This window comes from Saccopteryx bilineata, chromosome 1, assembly GCF_036850765.1.
Source record: "Saccopteryx bilineata isolate mSacBil1 chromosome 1, mSacBil1_pri_phased_curated, whole genome shotgun sequence".
NCBI classification, from domain to species: domain Eukaryota; kingdom Metazoa; phylum Chordata; class Mammalia; order Chiroptera; family Emballonuridae; genus Saccopteryx; species Saccopteryx bilineata.
Genome location: NC_089490.1, coordinates 88,663,135 through 88,682,795, shown reverse-complemented (window position 1 = coordinate 88,682,795; position 19,661 = coordinate 88,663,135). Strand labels below are relative to the sequence as shown.

Sequence of the window (19,661 nt, the reverse complement as noted above, 5' to 3'; positions counted from 1 at the left end):
ATTGAACCCACAACCTTGTTGTTTTAGGATGACACTCTTAACCCACTGAGCTAACTGGCCAGAGACTGGGACTTTGTTTCTAAAGTCAATTGAATATTCAATTTTTAAAAAGTATACTGAGCCCTGGCCTGTTGGCTCAGTGGTAGAGCATCAGCCTGGAGTGCAGGAGTCCCAGGTTCGATTCCCGGCCAGGGCACACAGGAGAAGCACCCATCTGCTTCTCCACCCCTCCCCCTCTCCTTCTTCTCTGTCTCTCTCTTCCCCTCCCGCAGCCGAGGCTCCATTGGAGCAAAGATGGCCCAGGCGCTGAGGATGGCTCTGTGGCCTCTGCCTCAGGTGCCAGAATGGCTCTGGTCGCAACAGAGCAACGCCCCATATGGGCAAGCATCGTCCCCTGGTGGATGTGCCGGGTGGATTCCGGTTGGGCGCATGCGGGAGTTTGTCTGACTGCCTCCCCATTTCCAGCTTTGGAAAAATACAAAAAAAAAAAAAGTATACTGAGAAACATGAGAAATAGATAATAGGAGAAAGAAAATGATAAGTTAAACTAATTTTAAAAATGATTTGTAGATTAATACAGGCTGATTAAGAAACTATATTTTGGATCTGAATTTCTTGTAAGAAATTTAATCCTGTTTCTACAAGCAGTTTAGAAGTTATTTTCTTCAGTTGCCTTTTGAAAAAGACAAACAAAAACCTGACCAGACGGTGGCGCAGTGGATAGAGGGTCGGACTGGGATGCAGAGGACCCAGGTTCGAGACCCCGAGGTCGCCAGCTTGAGTGCGGCCTCATCTGGTTTGAGCAAAAGCTCACCAGCTTGGACCCAAGGTCGCTGGCTGGAGCAAGGGGTTACTTGGTCTGCTGAAGGTCAGTGGTCAAAGCATATATGAGAAAGCAATCAATGAACAACTAAGGTGTTGCAGCGAAAAACTGATGATTGATGCTTCTCATCTCTCTCTGTTCATGTCTGTCTGTCCCTATCTATCCCTTTCTCTGACTCTCTCTCTGTCTCTGTAAAAACAAAAACAGAAACAACAACAAAACAAAAAGAAAAAAACTACTTCCAGTAGAAACAACAACCAGATATAGAAAAAGAAATAAAGTGTTTTATGAGATACATACTCAAATTCCTGGCTCCCAGTGGTGATATGGAAAACCATCTTCCTCTTCTCACTATACTCGAATGCAGTCAAGAATCCTGGTTCCTACAGGAAGACAAAAGGTTTAAAAAGGGTATAAGAAGATGGTTTTAATTTCAAATGCTGCCAAAAACTACCTACTTGGTTATCAAATCATTATTTGATATAAACTACAGTTCATTTGTTTCTGAAGGCAGCACAAGATCATGGTGAAGAACACAGCCTCCTTAGCCACCCTACCTAGATTCAGTGGCCCCAAAAGCTCAACACAAAAGCTGGAATCAAAGCATGTTTTTGCTTGGAATCTGTCAGCTGCATGGACCTTTCACAGTCTGTGGGCCCAGTTATAAGGTATGGATTCAGCTCAGCTGCTACAGTGAGGATATCCTTGATCATATCTGTTTCAACTGCAGACATATAGAACCAACCTCTGTTAGTCTAACCCAATGCTCTCTTATCAATTGGTCTATACCAGGAGAGAGTAACTTCTTCAGTACTGAGCAGTAGACATATTTCTTACAATAGCCATAGATATATATGAGGAATCTAAAAATGAGAAAGAAGCATCAGCCGGCATATGGAAGTTCCAGGTTCGATTCCTGGTGAGGGCACACAGGAGAAGCGACCATCTGCTTTCCACTCCTTCCCCTTCTCTCTCTCTCTCTCTTTCTCTCTCTCTCTCTCTCTCCCCCTCAAGTGTTTCCAGCAACTTGGCCCTGGGTGCTGTGGATGGCTCTGTGGCTTCACCTCAGAAGCTAGAATAGCTCGGTTGCCAAGCAACAGAGCAGCGGCTCCAAATGGGCAGAGCATCTCTCCCTAGTGGACTTGTTGGGTGGATCCTGGTGGGGCACGTGCAGAAGTCTGTCTCTCTGCCTGCTTCCCTGCCTCTCACCCTCTCACTTAATAAAATTAATTAATTAATTAATTAAAATTAGGAAGAATGTAAAAAATAAAAAGGAGAAGAAAAGGCAGAGAAAAACAAAGAAAAAGAAATATAAAGGAATACAGAAAGAAAAATTTTGGTAAATATAATTATCTTCATAGTGTTCTAGGTCTCTTAATCCCTGCCTCAATCTTGTAGAAATTAATTGCTGTTGCTTTTTTTTTTTTTTTATCACTGAACTGATAAAAAGGTAACATGGGGAGATTGATATACTGTGATCTACATACAGGAACTCAGAGCTCCCACAATAGTTTCTAGTGTTCATAATGAGAAAAGCTACAGAGACTCACAGGGTCCTGCTAAGCTTAAACAACAAAGAAGGATTTTGCTTACAATAAGTTTGTTGGCTGCCTCTTTAATCTTGTCCACTTTTGCTTCTGAGAGCCCTTTGACATTGCACAGGGCTCTTCTTGTTGTCATTTGTATCCCTTTGATGGTACAGATTCCTACTGACTTCAGTTTCTTAATGTCAGCCACGTTCTATAAATGAAAGAATGGAGCAGATTGCTAAAATACCAGCCTGAAAAACTCCCATACTATGTCATGTGCTTTGTGTCCATCTCCTTCCACAATGATGCCAATTTTATACAAGCAACCAGTTGGAACCCACCCACCATGTAGCCAAATGTTCTGGAAATATCCGAGTAGAACACACCCAGCACACTGCCAAATGTTCTGTCTGTGCCCTGATTTCCCAAGAATGTTAGTGAGATCATGGCAATGTAATAAGGAATTCAAAAGAAAAGTCTGTTGGTAGAAAAGCTAGTAAATTTATCACACATTCACCCCTCAGTTCAACTCCTTCCTTCTGCAGAACTTCATTACCAATATATTCCTTTAAAATTTTTAAAGATTTTTTTTCTTCCTCTACCCTTGGAAAATACAAAAAAACTAGATCACCAGAGGACCAGAATTTTCTCTTGCTCTTATTTTATAAACCTAACTGAAAGAGATCAGGTGTGAGGTTTCAAAAGATAATATAAGAGAAGTTTTACTATCAACTGATTGCTGTTGAAATTCATTTAGTTTATTACTCAAAGTCTGTATTTCTGTAGACATTTACTCGAATCACCTGATATAGAACTGAATTTTCTGCTGCTGAAGACAGTAGATGTTGACAGCTCTGAATACCTCCAGTTAAACTGTGGTTCTCAAAGTGTTTCCAGCGGGCAACTCTGTCCCCTGGAAACACTTGACAATGTCTGGATAAATTTTAGTTGTCATAACTAGAGATGTGCTACTAGCATTCACAGAGTACTTAGGAGCCAGGGATGCTACTAAACATTCTAAAATGCACAGAACAGCTCCCCATATCAAAGAATTCCCAGTTCTAAATGTTCAATAGGGTCAAGGCTGAGCAACTCTGAATTGGACAATTTGACACAGCATTGAAAAAATACTTACAATTCCATGTTTTTGTAACAAGTCAATGTCTTGAAACAAAGATTCCTAAAGGAGATGGAACAGAAAAAAATGGAGTTTTGATTCTTCATATCCAACTATTTTACATCTTTTAAAGACTTAAGTCACTCCAAATGCCTCAAATTTCACTTCTCCAGACAGAAAGATGTAGGATAATGCTTTACAAACACATTGTTACATACTCAGAATAGCCAACCTCAAAAGGGCAGGGAAATTCAATACTTTTGTCATAGCCCAAATGTTTAAGATCTTCACCCTAAGGAGTAGAGCAACACTGAACCTATTTTTAAATATGTTTTCTCAATCTTCTTCCCCACAGGACCTTGCACTTCTTTCTCTGTTATTCGGTACCAGTATGCGTAGGAACCAGTATGGCCATACCAGTTGTTAAGTTATTAAAATAATTTCATGCCTTTGCTAAGTAGCTAATCTTAGCACCCTTTGCCAAACAAGTTGTTGCATATTTGAAATATTGCCTCTCTCTAGAACTATGTTTTAGTTCTATTCAGTTTTTAAAAATAGTAGCTAGCAGAGAAGGAACATGGCTGTGAGCCATCACTGAATGTCTACATATCTTTCAATATTCTTGCCAATACCTCTTCATCTTGGAATCCTGGTTCCTCCTGCACAACTTGATCCTCCTTCATATTGAAAGATGAGCAGCAGAAAAATAAGGAATTCTGGGAAAATAAATATTATTTAAGAAGTAGTCATTATATAGGTTATATATTAATAGTAGATTAAGTAGATTATAAAATCTTTTACCTAGAGACCTCCTTGATTTTATTTCAAAGTCACCAAGGACCAGAAGAACAAGTAGAGAATCATTTAGTTTGAAATGACTCAGCTGGCCTATCTTCTTTCTGCTGAGCATATGGCATTATATATTTTGTGAATGTATGTGGGGGTGGGAGACTTAGTTTCTTCTCTCTCTCCTCAAAACTCATCATTTTAAAAAAATCTTTTGATTTCTCATAGCATAACTGTCATACCAGTCTGATAATGTCTTATTTTCTTGGAATGTTTAGAATTGCATATTGCTATTTAACTTTTCAGGTTTATATTAACAACATTCTATGAACTTTGACCTTGTGTCCTTCTTCCTGCATCCTCCCTGGCTCCTAGAACTTAGTCCACCATCAATAAATAGATTTTATTTTTCTCATAAAATATGAATGTCTTCCTGCTAATTATTAATGGGCTCTCCTATAACATATATCTTTTTGCTTCATAGTAACATTAGATGTATTATATTTACTAGTTCTGTGGTTTTAAGATTTAAAATTATGGTGGCTATCCAATATTAAAATAATATTAGGGCCAGCCTGACCAGGTAATGGTGCAGTGGATAGAGCGTCAGACTGGGATGCGGAGGACCCAGGTTCGAGACCCCGAGGTCGCCAGCTTGAGCACGGCTCATCTGGTTTGAGCAAAGCTCACCAGCTTGGACCCAAGGTCGCTGGTTCGAGCAAGGGGTTACTTGGTCTGCTGAAGGCCCGCGGTCAAGGCACATATGAGAAAGCAATCAATGAACAACTAAGGTGTCACAACAAAAAACTGATGATTGATGCTTCTCATCTCTCTCCATTCCTGTCTGTCTGTCCCTGTCTATCCCTGTCTCTCTCTCCCTGTAAAAAATAATAAAATAAATAAATAAATAAAATAATATTAGGGTCAATAAACAGAATCAAACAGTCTTTGATTTAACACTGTTGTAATTATTTTAAGATCTCAGGAATCTATAAGCCATGACTATGTTCATTAGTATAAAACGTGGTCCAAGTAATTCATTTCCTTGGTCTATTCCACCTCCTCACTTAATATTAAAGTCAGGAGTTGGGACCCAACAAAAGGAGAACAGATTGCTAAAATAGAGTATGGTTGCTACCACCTATACATCTAAACACAAAGTACCGTATTTCTCCATGTATAAGACAGCCCCATGTAGAAGACACACCTTAATTTGGGGCCCGAAATTTGAAAAAAAAAGTTACATAAAGTTATTGAAACTTTATTACATAAAGTTTTATTCATCATAAAGTTCATACAACTCCTCATCACTATCAAAACTCCCATCCATTAGCTTGTCCTCATCTGTGTCTGATGATGAATCACTGTCTTCAACAATGAGCACAGAAACAAGCGTGAAAAAGCAGGAAATGCAAGTAAAAAAACTACAACCTCTGTATAAGACGCACCTAGTTTTTAGACCCCAAATTTTCCCGGGGTGGCGGGGTGGGGTGGGAGGAGTGGGTGTCTTATACATGGGGAAATACGGTAACCGAAACAAATGAGGAGACAGTGTAAATGTAATCTTCTGGAACACTATGGAATACTGTCCCTCAGTTAATCATATGTAATTGCCCAAAATTCCACATTGACAAAAAAAAATCATCTATTTCTCCCTTGGAAAAATGAAAAGATTGCTTTATTTCTCGAGAAGCAGCTGATGGGTTGAACAGCTGGACAGCTCCCAGACCTCAGTCCCGGGCGCCCGATGCTGTTCGCCATCGCGGGAGGCGTAGTTCCGGCCGCCCCCAAGGAGGCCTGGTCCGCAGCCGGACGTTGTCCTGACACCGGATTCCCTCATAAGGAGGCTGAGAGGGCCTCTTCAAGACTGAAGTCCGACTTGCTTTAGCATTAGAATGCTGGGACTCCCTTGAGCTCACCGAGATTCCCTCCCGGGGCTGAAAGGGAACGCACGAACCCACCAGCCGAGGGCCCACAACGACCACCAAGCATTACCAAAGAAAGGAACCTTGGCGTTTCCCCTCAGATTCTTCACACGCTTCGCTTTTGCTACAAACCCCGCTCGTACCCAGAGTCTCCCGAGGTCTTCAAGGTGAATCCCTTCCACCCCCAACCCACGGTTTCCAGTCTTCAGGGATTCTGACTGGGAATCAGAACCCGGATTGGCGCCTCGCGCGTCGCTGACCAGGAGGTTTGGTTCCAACCGCAGGAGTTTGGGCGCGCGCAGAGCGTAGACTGTCAGACCAAGGGGCGGGGCTAAGATGAGGGGCGGGGCACAAGGGGCGAACCGGAAGTGGGCGGGTCACTGGGCGGGGCTGAGGGCAAGGGGTAGGGCGGGGCCCAAGGGGCGCAGGTACTGAGGAGCGAGTGGAGGTGAAGATAGACAGCTATTAGAAGGAGGGCCCTAAGGTAGTAGTGGCAGTTCTGAGATCGAAGAGAGACTGCTGGGAAGGGGACATGAAATAGAAGACCTCAAGGCGGAGGAGGAATCCTGATGGAGGTGGTTGGAGACAGATGACGTGTAGAAGACTTATCGCAATTCAGAGCTCAGGGGTTAGGAGAACGAATATGGGGGGCTCTTTCCTCCCCTGCTCAAGGCTTTCCTTTTCACTCCCAGTTTTTCATACCTGGCTTTCATACCTGGCTTCACTAATACCTCAGCGTTCTTCATTTCTTTCTTCTTTGTGACTCTCTTACCATTTGCCACACTCTATCTAGTCTGCGAGTGAGGCACCCAAGGCCCATTCAGGAGGGAGAGTAATTTTTTCTTTGTCTTAACTTGAAATTTTAAATAGACAACAGAAGCCAAACATATTTGGTCCAGCTTTTAAATAGAAGTTTTAGGCCAGCTTTCATAGCAGCGGAGCTGTCTCTGGCAGCGTCATCCTCCTCTTTTTTTTTTTTTTTTTTTCTGAAGCTGGAAACGGGGAGGCAAACTCCCACATGCGCCCGACTGGGATCCACCCGGCACGCCCACCAGGGGCGATGCTCTGCCCATCCTGGCGTTGCTCTGTTGCGACCAGAGCCATTCTAGCGCCTGAGGCAGAGACCATGGAACCATCCCCAGCGCCCGGCCATCTTTGCTCCAATGGAGCCTTGGCTGCGGGCATCCTCCTCCTCTTAAATGGAGACTGACTGCTGAGAGTCATGAAACATTTGAAAGAGCATCTGTTGAGGTGGAGGCTGTGATGTATCTTGGATGAATATCTGTGCAGTTTCTGGGTTCAAGACTTAGTACAGGGCGACCCTTATTCTTCAGTGTCTGAATCATTTTGTTGAAATAAATAGAAAAAAAATTCCCACAATAGCAGTTGGTATTTTGTAAGACATTTCCCCTTCCTAAGGTGGATTGTTTAAAGAGCCAACAAATAACTGCCATATTTTCCAGAAACACAGCCTGTCCTTCAGGTTAAATGGAAATTAATGTCCATTTTTGGAATGAACTGTATAGAAATAAAGCTTTCACTTTGAGGATTCACCTAAATTCTAGCTATTTTTGAGCAACTTGTTAGATGGAGACATCTACTGTACAGAAGAGCTGCAAAGAGCACAGCAAGATGATTTAGGGAAATACAACATATGTGATTTGGTGTAGTGACAGCTGGGAGAGAGAAATGTTCAAAATATTTGAAGGTTGTGTGCAGTACACTTAAACTGAAATGAGCTTGGTAATAACAAATCCGTGAAGTGAGGATAAAAATCTTGTTTGAATATGATATTGATGGTTACATACAACTTTTTAAAGTTTTTTTAAAAAACAGAACAAAAATCCTGGAGTAGTTAAAAGTACATATGAAGATCTTCCCATTCAAAAGAAAAAGACACTTTTCATATCATACAAAAACTGTGAATATGAGGAAGGTGATATTTCAAATCAGTGGGGAAATGACTCCAATGAATGGTGTTGGAACAACTAGTTAGCCATCTGGAAGAAAAATAAAATTGGAACCATACTCACACCTCGTGCCAAAATAACTTCCAGATAGATCAAGAAATTAAATCTGAGCAATAATATTACAAAAGTGCTAGAAGAAAATAGGCAATTTTTTATTATCTCAGTATAAGAAAAATCTCTTTAAGTATGACAAAACTCAGAAGCCATAAAAGACTTATAAAAGCTACTACAGGAAAAAAGAAATCCTGCCTGGCAAAATGCTCCTTTTCCATCCTAGATATAGAGCATGGTGAACCGGAACTTCTTCGTCAGTTAGTAACCAATTAGTAATTTTGACAATTAGTTTTCACAATTTCTCATATCTTTCAGTAAGCCCACACATTCTCTATAAAATTTAAAATTGTCATGTCATTTTTATTATATTCTAAGACAGGGGTCCCCAAACTATGGCGGCGGGCCGCATGTGGCCCCCTGAGGCCATTTATCCGGCCCCCGCCGCACTTCTGGAAGGGGCACCTCTTTCATTGGTGGTCAGTGAGAGTAGCATAGTTCCCATTGAAATACTGGTCAGTTTGTTGATTTACATTTACTTGTTCTTTATTTTAAATATTGTATGAAGCAGGGCAGGGTCTCAAAGCCCTGAGTTATCTGGAGCCAAAGCCTGAGCTCTTTCTCAAGTACCCTTCCTGCACCTCTTTACCTGGGTAATATTCTCCAAGCAGGGGTCACCAAGAATTAAACTCAGGGTGCAAGTGAAGATGCATATCCCTGGGAGACACTGTAGGTCTCTGTTCAAGCTAACAGCCATATGCATGATTTTGTCCCTCTGGGCTGTGTCAAGCAGACTGTTTTCTAACACAAAGCAGGTTACTCCTTGCCCTGAGGCCAAAATGGTAACATCTAAACCTCTCAACCCAGCTGCACGTCCTTCAGCACACCCTGGACCTTATAGCTTCAGTGAATCTCTCTGCACTTGGTTTTTCTTAGATTTTACGCAGCTCTCCTACAAAGCATTAATGTATGTTTTGGTATATATGTCATACCCCCTCTTCTAGACTGTAAGTCCTGTAAGGTCAGGAACAGCGTCTTTATTCACAGGGACTAGTACAGGTGTGACATGGAATAGACAGCTAGAGGAAGTTTGCTCAACCTCTCCAAGCCCTGGTGTCTTCCTAGGAGAAATGGAGGTAACAGTACCATCTCAGGAGACCACCAGGAGGATTAATGGAAATAATGTTTAAAAAGGACTTAACAGAGCACTCAGCACATAGTAAGTGCTCAATAAGTGATGTCTCCTATGATTACTATGTCACGTAATAATATTACATATTCCGTAGTATTACTAATAAACAAGTGAATGAAAGAATTAGTAAGTAAATGCATGAATGAATGGGGTTGTAAAGTCAGTAGCCACGGCCACCATAACAGCCTCCTGGCCCATGCAGGTTCGCATTTGATTTGGACAGATGGTACCGAAACAACGGAGCCAAGAACTGGTTAGCTTTCATTCTAGCTTGCACCTGGCGGGCAAGAAATACGCACAGTGGGAAAACACTTCCCTTTCCATTCAGGGCTTCCAAAGCCACAGACTTATCTGAGTTTCCTAGAATCAAAGGTTTCTAGCTCACCAGCCTTATTCACCTCTGTTCCCCATCTCCTTCTCTCTACACAAACTGGCTTCTCCTTCAGCACTCCACCATCTTGGCTGCTTCTCCTCTCCTCCATGTGGCCTTTCTTGGCTCTCCTCCCTAATGCTAATCTCAGGAACCAAGAGAGAACAAGCTCCCAGTCTGCCCCATTTTATAGTGTAGAAATCAAAACCTTTAAGTCAATATACAAACAAAAACATCTCTGATACAAAGTCACTTATCTGAGGCATAATGGGATTCCTCATGAGACTGCACCACCCCAGGGTGGGAAAGGCTTAGTCTTAAAACTAAGCTTTAGGCTATAATGACCTTGCCTGCTTACAGCCTGTCCCCCACAGCCAATGCAAACTATAAATGAGCAAACATATACATCATATTTGCAAACTTATTTGACCCACAGAGGTGAATTAACTTCAATTTAAATTCTGACTTACGCCCAGGGTAGGAGTAAACTTTAATATGTTTTGTCCTATGGACTGGGAATGACTAAATGTGTTGCAGTATTACTTTCTTTTCCTTGTTGTTTCTGTTTTAGATTAAACCCAACAATATGTGCAGGTTTCATCCCAAAACTTGTCCCAGTTCTTAGACAAGGCTTCCTTCAGTTGAGCTGGAATGTGAGGAACTAAGCAAGAACACTTCCTTTGTCTGCGTTGGTTTTGACTTCTTGGTGACCTCTCTGTGGATAAATCATAAAGACATAAACAGAAACAGATTTTAAAAACCAGTTTGAGCAAGAGAATAAAGAAGGGGGCCCTGGCCAGGTGGCTCAGTGTATAAAACACTGGCCCAGCACACTGAGGTCGTGGGTTCAATGCCTGGTGAGAGCACATATAAGAGGCAACCAATGAGTGTACAACTAAGTGGAACAATGAGTTGATGCTTCTCTTTCTCTCTCTCTCTCTCTCTCAAAGCAGTGGACAAGAGAGAGAAAGAATGAAGAAGAGAATCCCCAGGATTATATAAAGAGTCTAGAAATCAACCACCTAGAATGAAGCAGGTCAGAAGGTGAAATTGATAGACTATGTAAAGTATCTGAATGTACTGAAAAGAAATTTATAAAACTAAGGGAGAATCTGGAGATAAATATTATAATAAGTATACAAGAAAAAAAGGAGAAAACAGGAAAAGATTAAAAAACAGAGAGAAAGAGTTCCAGGGATAGCAAATGGTTTTTCAAGAAAAGAAAAATAACCATAGTACACTCAGTGGTTCACAGCAATGGTATTGATGGTGTAATAATGCTGATTAATGATCCAGCCAAAATCACAACAGAAACACAGTGGGAGGGTGGGAGATGGGAAGTATGTGCATGTGAGAGAGACCTTAGTCCTCATCTTTCCTGGTGAGAACTCAACAGATAAAGCCTAACACTGAAAAATCAAGGAGCAGAACAGCATGGTATTTAGACACAAAAAGGAAAATATACAAATACTGAAGCAATCGGTTAAGAAAGAGGGGGATAGGCTCAGCGGTAGAGCGTCGGCCTGGCGTGTGGAAGTCCCAGGTTCGATTCCCGGCCAGGGCACACAGGAAAAGCTCCTATCTGCTTCTCCACCCCTTCTCCTCTCCTTTCTCTCTGTCTCTCTCTTCCCCTTCTGCAGCCAAGGCTCGACTGGAGCAAAGCTGGCCCAGGCACTGAGGATGGCTCCATGGCCTCTGCCTCAGGTGCTAGAATGGCTGTGGTTGCAACGGAACAATGCCCCAGATGGGCAGAGGATCACCCCCTGGTGGGCACAGCGGGTGGATCCTGGTCAGGCGCACGCGGGAGTCTGTCTCTCTGCCTCCCCGCTTCTCACTTCAGAAAAATACAAAAAAAATAAATAAATAAAATTTAAAAATGAAAAATAAATAAATAAAAGAAAGAAAGAAGGGGATAGATGATGATGAAAGGAGACTTGACTGGGGTGGTGAACACAGTATGCTATATACAGATGATGTGTTGTAGAACTGTGTACCTGAAACCTGTATAATTTTATTAACCAATGTTAGCCCAATAAGTTCAATAAATTTTTTTTAAAAAACCCGTTAAGAAAGTGGAAAGTCTTGTTTCTAGGGAATGGGAAAGGGGGCTCCAGGGAGTGTAATTTTTTTGTAACACATTTTATAGAACTATTAATTAGTTAATTTAATAAGCATTTATATTTAGCCTGACTAGGTGGTGGCGCAGTGGATAGAGCGTCGGACTGGGATGTGGAGGACCCAGGTTCGAGATACCGAGGTCGCCAGCTTGAGTGCGGGCTCATCTGGTTTGAGCAAAGCTCACCAACTTGGACCCAAGGTCGTGGCTTGAGCAAGGGGTTACTCGGTCTGCTGAAGGCAGATATGAGAAAGCAATCAATGAACAACTAAGGTGTCACAACGAAAAACTGATGATTGATGCTTCTCATCTCTATCCGTTCCTGTCTGTCTGTCCCTATCTCTCCCTCTCTCTGACTCTCTCTCTGTCTCTGTAAGATAAAAAAAAAGTATTTATGTTTAGTTTGCATCAAGCACTATTCTAAGTGTTTTACAAATGTTAAACAAGTCAATCCTCATAACAACTTTACATTATACCTATTATCATCATTTTACAAATTTGTTGAATCCCTACTATATGCCAGGTGCAGGACATTCAATGCTGAATGAGACAACAAATTCCCTGAACTTGAGAGATTTACAGTAAGTACAGAGAGGGAGACGAACATCTCTGGACATATTCAGCATATCCAGTGGAGCATGTTTGAAAAAGCACAGACTACAATAGATAGTGATGCCAAGCTACGATTTAAGGGTGAAGTAAAAATCAGCCAGATAAAAGTGTCTATAACATTTTCAAGGAAAAGGAGAGAATGAATACTACTGTTAAAATGAACTGAACTTGCCCTGGCCGGTTGGCTCAGTGGTAGAGCGTCGGCCTGGCGTGCGGGGGTCCCGGGTTCGATTCCTGGCCAGGGCACACAGGAGAAGCACCCATCTGCTTCTCCACCCCTCCCCCTTTCCTTCCTTTCTGTCTCTCTCTTCCCCTCCCGCAGAGAGGCTCCATTGGAGCAGAGATGGCCCGGGCGCTGGGGATGGCTCCTTGGCCTCTGCCCCAGGCGCTGGAGTGGCTCTGGTCATGACAGAGCGGTGCCCCGGAGGGGCAGAGCATCGCCCCCTGGTGGGCACAGCATCACCCTTAGTGGGCGTGCCGGGTGGATCCCAGTCGGGCGCATGCGGGAGTCTGTCTGACTGTCTCTCCCCGTTTCCAGCTTCGGAAAAATACAAAAAAAAAAAAAAAAAGAACTGAACTAATAGTTGGTTTCCCCTTCCACTGTAAAATGGATAAAAACAATAGTATTTATAAGCCACTCCTAACCTGGGAGATTCCATAGCCCAAACCATGCTGCTATAAGCCAGTATCAGTGATTGTTTCTTTATTTCTTTTTTGTGTGTGTGACAGACAGAGTCAGACAGAGGGACAGATAGGGACAGATGGACAAGAAGAGAGAGAGATGAGAAGCATCAATTTTTCACTGCAGCACCTGAATTGTTCATTGATTGTTTTCTCATATGTGTCTTGACCCAGGGCTACAGTAGACCGAGTGACCCCTTGCTCAAGCCAGCAACCTTGGACTCAAGCTGGTGAGTCTTGCTCAAACTGGATGAGCCTGCGCTCAAGCTGGTGACCTGAGGGTCTTGAACTTAGGTCTTCTGTCCCAGTCTGACGCTCTATCCACTGCGCCACCGCCTGGTCAGGTGTGATTGTTTCTTTAGTTAACAAAATGAATTGATTAAATTTTCTTCATATTAAGATTACCTCTCAAGCCTTCTCTCTCTCTCTTTTTTTGTATTTTTCTTAAGCAAGAAGTGGAGAGGCAGAAAAACAGATTTCCACATGCACCAGACTGGAATACACCTGGCATGCCCACTAGGGGGTGATGCTCTGCCCATCTGTGGCGTTACTCCATTGCAACCAGAGCCATTTTAGCGCCTGAGGTGAGGCTATGGTGCCATCCTTAGCGCTTGGGCCAGTTTGCTCCAGTAGAGCCTTGGCTGCAGAAGGGGAAGAGAGAGATAGAGAGAAGGGAGAAAGGGAGGGGGTGGAGAAGCAGATGGTTGCTTCTCCTGTGTGCCCTGACTGAGAATTGAACCTGGGACATCTACACGCTGTGCCAATGCTCTACCACTGAGCAAACCATCCAGGGCCTCAAGCCTTCTCTTAAGAATAGTCTGGCCACAGCTCAGGCCTTGAAGTCTGCTTCCCAAACGTGAGAGCCTGAGAACTAGTCACTAAGCTTCTCTGGCTTGTTTGCTTCAGGTGTAAAATGAGGGTAATATTATCCCATATCTCACAGGAATGCTGTGAGAATTAAATAATACATGGATTATGCTTGGCCAAAACAAGTACTGAATAAATAAATTTTAAGTATGGAAAACTCTGTGCTACTGCTCAAGGTGATAAAAACTAATGAATAAGTAAAAGTTATAATTAAGAAAAACATTAGCTGATGTTTGATGCTAGATGATGCTATCTTAACACAGTATGTGATACTTTAAAATACCAAACTTTCACACTGGCTGGTTAGCTCAATTGGTTAGAGCATCATCTCCAAATATAAAGGTTTTGGGTTTGATTCCTGGTCAGGATACATATAGGAAGTGACCAATGAATGTACAACTAAGTGGAAAAACAAATAAATGCTTCTTTCTCTCCCTCTCTCTCTCTAAAAATCAATCAATAAAAAAGATGCTGAAATTTGCAGATATACTAAAAATTTATATTTTATGCTAGTGAGCAGTCCTTTATTGGATGCCAGAATTTAAAATAAGATTTTTTTAGGCTTCTGCAAAGAGCACTATGATTTCTGACTGTTTTGTCCCGTACAGATGGGAGAATGAGGGCTGTGCGCTGAGAACACCCTGTGTATAGCAGCCTCTGCTCCTTCACCTTTTAGTCCGTCTGCACTGGAAGCCTGCCTCTTCCCCCACCCTAAACCAGTAGCCCACTGAAACAAGCACTGGACTGCTTTCTCCATAATGGGTCTGCTCTAAATCCCCTAACCCAGAATGTTCCAACAGACTTCCTTGCACTGCTTTGGGCTCAGCGAGTTTTCATGTCTAAGAGCGTAGAGGAAAAGCACTTAACTTTGATCTTGTGTGTGTGTCTGGGTAAGCTTCCTGGAGGAGGAGATATCATCTGCACTGGCTACGAAGAAGCAGCAGGAGCTGGTGGGGGTAGGAGGACTGAGGTAGGAGGGGGAATGGCATTTCCTACTGAGGAAGATGCTTGTGCCAAGCAAGGCCTGGAGGCAGGAGGAGCTCGGCCTCTTAGGGCAGCTGCAGGGCTCAGTGTGGCTTGAGGTGGCAGTGGAGACAGCAGAGAGAAGAAGTGAGCAGGGGCCACCTCATGAAGGCCTCACGTCTAAGAATTTAGATCTTATCTCTATAAGCCTTAGGGGCACGAGGAAAAAAAATGCAGGTTTTCAGCAAAACAGTAGCATGATGAGATGTAGATTCTGGATAGAGACCCATGAGGAGCTTGTGCCTCAACTCAAGTGAGCCTCAGTTGCCTCCTTGGAAGCAGGAACAATAAAATTTACCTCAGAGGACTGTCCTGAGACTTGAATGGGGCAACTGATGGAATACACTCAGCACAGGGAAAGACTACTTGTCCTCAATTTCTCCTCCAGTATTTGTAACTGGAAGAACAAGTCTGCTCTTCCTCAGGCTCCTAGAAGTCAGGAGGCACCAATACTCAGTGACTTCTGAAAGAAGTGTCAAGAAGGATGTTTTTGGACCTTTGCTGTGCCCTGTCTGAATGTGACATTCTGGGAGCTCGGAGGCTCTTCCCTGTGTAAGAACCCATGTACTTTCTGGAGCTTCAGCATTTCAGTTCCCACAGTGGGTGAACAAGTGTGGTCTGCGCTAATCAGTAAGCTGTCCGGGCCCAGGAAACCAGGGTGTCCTTCTGGGTGGCTAGGCCAGTGCTCTCAAACAGGCATACGCGAGTCCAGGAAGACTTAATCCTTCCTGGATTAAGGAATGTAAGAAATTTTAGGGAAAAAAAAATCACATGGTGACTGTTAATTATTGGCAGTTTCTATGTTGGGTTCCTTATATGGATTAGCTTTCATACGGAACAACCATCCACATTTTTATGGCCAAGGAAACGGGTCAAGAAAACAGGTAATTTGACCTAAAGTCACAGAAGGGCAGAGGCGGATTAAGGTTGGTTGAGGCCCCAGGCACAGAGTAAAATATTGGGCCCCTTACATTAGAAAAAAGAGTAAAGTTGGGGTTTTACGGGGCCCTTCAGAAGTGGGGCCCAGGGCATGTGCCAGTGCACCCACCTTTAAATCTGCCTCTGCAGAGGGGGCACAGCAAAGATTCAAAACCCTGATCTTTTTAGAATTAAAGCTCCTTCTACTGCTTCATCTTTTCATGTGGGGAAAACTAAAAGGAAACTTCTTTACCTGATTAATTTTTACCTGGAGTTCATCCAGAGTAGTCATCCCTACCATAAGATGGATCCCCAAAGGAGCCATTGTAAAGGAGAAGATATTGGAATTTCTATTTATATATTATTTCATCTTTTTTCAATTCTATTTTTCTGTATGTTTTATAGTATATATACTATAATAGTATAGAAATGTATGTATGTGATTTCTAAATAAATGTATTATTAGGGGCTGAATTCTCATAAATGTTTCACTGAGAGACAGACAAGATCAAGAAAGCTTGAGAATGGGAGAACATATTTGCTGATACATATGATAAGGGGTTAACAACCAAAATTTATAAAGAACTTCTAAAACTCAACACTAGGAAGGTTAAAAATCCAGTTAAAAATGGGCAAAGAACCTGACTAGACACTTCTCCAAAGAGGACATACAGATAGCCAATAGGCATGTGGAAAAATGCTCAATATTATTAATCATCAGACAAATGCAAATTAAAACTACAATGAGATACCATCTCACACCTGTCAGAATGGCTTTCATTCAATCAACAAGTGCTAGTGAGGATGTGGAGAAAAGGGAACCCTCCTGCATGGCTGGTGGGAATGCAGACTTGTGCTGCCACTGTGGAAAACAGTATGGTGTTTCCTCAAAAAATTAAAAATGAAACTGCTTTATGACTCAGCTATCCCACTTTTAGGAATATATCCTAAGAATCCCAAAACACTAATTCAAAAGAAGATATGCACACATGTTTATTGCAGCATTGTCTACAATAGCCAAGATCTAGAAACAGTGGACAAGTGTATAAAAAAGCTGTGGTACATATATAATAATTACAATAGAATACTATGCAGCCATGAAAAAGAAGGAAACCTTACCTTTTGTGACATGATGGAACTGGAGTATTACACTAAGTAAAATAAGCCAGGCAGAGAAAGAAAAATATCATGTGATCTGACATACAGGTGGAATCTAATGAACACAATAAACTGAGGAACAAAATAGAAACAGAGGCAGGGTCACAAGGTACAGAAGGACAGCTATCAGAGGGAAGGAGGATGAGGGGATGAGATCAAAAAAGGTGAAAGGATTAGCCAAATTATACATACATAACACACTGATAGAGATAACAGAGCAGCAAGTCCCAGAGGGAAAGGGGTGATGGAGGGGGGGGGGGCAAAGGAGGTGAAATGAGAATGGAAAGAGACTTTGCATCGGCATGGAGGGCACAATGTGGGTGGTTGAGGGTGTTATATTGAGTGGGACACTTGGAACCATGTTAACACAATAAATTAAAAAATTTTAAATATAAAAAAAGAAAGCTTGGGGACTATTGACCAAGAGGTATAGTATAGGCAGGTTTCTACATAAAGGTAAATAATTGTGTGAGATTTTGCAGGTCCCCCAAAATACATATAACTCCCTTTGTGAAGACCACCACTTACCATCAGGACTTTTAAAATCAATATATGACCATCTGGTTTCCCTGTTTAGTATCTTTCAATGACTCCCCATGACTTAGAAAATAATGTGCCTCATGGAAACCCCTTCATGATTTGTCCAGGGATCTTTCCCAGGCTCACTCTCCGGGAAGCCCCTCACACACTGTCTTGACCTCCTGCCTCAGACACTACTTTGCCTCCACTGCTCCATCACTGAGAGGTCCAGCCCCCTTTCTCATCCCATGCCGTCTGCCTGGAAAACACCTGACTCAGGTCAAGGCACACCACCTCTGTAAAGTGCTTCTGCATGGCTCTGGCTGCTGTATTCTATGTCTCCTCATTCTAATAGCACCTTTGGAATTATGGCATTAATTTGTCAATACATCTGCCTTCTCTCTACCAGATCGTGAGCCCCCTGAAAATAGGGACTGTATCTTAGCTATTGTTATTCACTCAGTTTCTACTGCGGGGAACTTCTGAAACCTCTCCAAACCTGAGCTTGCTGCTAAATGCAGTGGATAATCCCTACCTCAAATGGCTGTTATAAAGGTTAAAATGAGGTCATGTTCCTAATGTGTTTAATTCCATGCTTGGCACAGAGTAACCAGTTAATAAATGTTAGCCATTATTATATTATAATTTAATATTGCTAGTTATAATATTTAAAATAAAATAATGGGTAAAAGAGTAAATGCATGAATAAAAGCAAAAAAAATCCCCATTCCTGTTTTTTTACTCAGTTTAGGAAAAATTATAATTAACTCTTTCCTCTGCCCTGGGAATAGTTATTTTTTTAATTCCTTTTTTTTTTTTTTTTTCCTGAGACAGAGAGAGAGTCAGAGAGAGGGATAGACAGGGACAGACAGACAGGAACAGAGAGATGAGAAGCATCAATCATTAGTTTTTCATTGCGCATTGCGACACCTTAGTTGTTCATTGATTGCTTCCTCACATATGCCTTGACCGTGGGTCTTCAGCAGACCGAGCAACCCCTTGCTCTAGCCAGTGACCTTGGGTCCAAGCTGGTGAGCTTTTGCTCAAACCAGATGAGGCCGCACTCATGCTGGCGACCTCGGTGTCTCGAACCTGGGTCTTCCACATCCCAGTCCGATGCTCTATCCACTGCGCCACCGCCTGGTCAGGCATTACTTTTATTTTTCAATCTTTGGACATAATTTACTTTTTCTCCTGTTGTGGTACTTACCCGGCATCAGAAATATCAGATGATCCATAGGAGCTATCTACTTTCATGGAATAGACTTCATCAAGCCTTGCAGGTGGCAAGGAAGAGTAGTTCAACTTCTTTCTCTCTTCCCTCTCCTTTCCCTTTCTGTGGGGAAACAAACAAAAAAAACCATCAACAACCTGACCAGGTGGTGGTGCAGTGGATAGAATGTAGGATTGGGATGTGGAGGACACAGGTTCGAGACCCTGAGGTCTCATCTGGTTTGAGCAAAAGCTCACCAGCTTGGACCCAAGGTTGCTGGCTTGAGCAAGGGGTTACTCGGTCTGCTGTAGCCCCAAGGTCAAGGCACATATGAGAAAGCAATCAATGAACAACTAAGGTGTGCAATGAAAAACTAATGATTGATGCTTCTCATCTCTCTCTGTGTCTATCTGTCTGTCCCTATCTATCCATCTCTCTGACTCTTTCTGTCTCTGTAAAAAAAAAAAAAAAAAAAAAAAAAAAAGCAAGAAAAAACACATCAACAGAAATTGGCTCAAAAATTCAGTGTCATTTCTTCAAATTTGGACTGTAATCCTGACAAGTTTTGGAAAAAAAAAGTTGACAAATAACACTGGCAGCAGCAAATGACTGAAGCATTACTGAACACACTACAATGACTCCCTCATTCATTGTCTAAACAATGATTGAAGACCTGCTGGGTGCCAGGCAGTAGACTAGGCCCTGGGAAAACAAGGTCATCTAGGACAAGATCCCCAACCTTAAGAAAGAATGGAGTTGGCCCTGGCCGGTTGGCTCAGTGGTAGAGCATC

At 42.4% G+C, this 19,661-nt stretch overlaps 2 protein-coding genes across 6 annotated transcripts in view; both read right to left on the bottom strand.

Annotated features, from left to right (window-relative positions):
• The window catches only part of DMC1 (DNA meiotic recombinase 1), a 37,913-nt gene extending 31,423 nt beyond the window's left edge, over window positions 1–6,490 (bottom strand). For 4 of the 5 annotated variants that reach the window (XM_066258101.1, XM_066258138.1, XM_066258120.1 and 1 more), the window contains exons 1-5: window positions 6,324–6,490; window positions 4,102–4,185; window positions 3,488–3,532; window positions 2,417–2,563; window positions 1,124–1,206 (exon numbers count right to left, since the gene is read on the bottom strand). In XM_066258101.1, the coding sequence (XP_066114198.1) occupies window positions 1,124–1,206; window positions 2,417–2,563; window positions 3,488–3,532; window positions 4,102–4,152 (326 nt within the window). In that variant the 5' untranslated portion in view covers window positions 4,153–4,185; window positions 6,324–6,490. Of the gene's footprint in view, window positions 1–1,123; window positions 1,207–2,416; window positions 2,564–3,487; window positions 3,533–4,101; window positions 4,186–6,250 lie in introns of all 5 variants that reach the window. The other variant, XM_066258112.1, reaches the window with a different exon arrangement.
• A 2,767-nt stretch (window positions 6,491–9,257) lies between these two features.
• FAM227A (family with sequence similarity 227 member A) overlaps window positions 9,258–19,661 on the bottom strand; it is a 68,583-nt gene continuing 58,179 nt past the window's right edge. The window contains exons 17-18 of the mRNA XM_066253083.1: window positions 18,868–18,993; window positions 9,258–10,478 (exon numbers count right to left, since the gene is read on the bottom strand). Of these exons, the coding sequence (XP_066109180.1) occupies window positions 10,385–10,478; window positions 18,868–18,993 (220 nt within the window). The 3' untranslated portion in view covers window positions 9,258–10,384. The remainder of the gene's footprint in view (window positions 10,479–18,867; window positions 18,994–19,661) is intronic.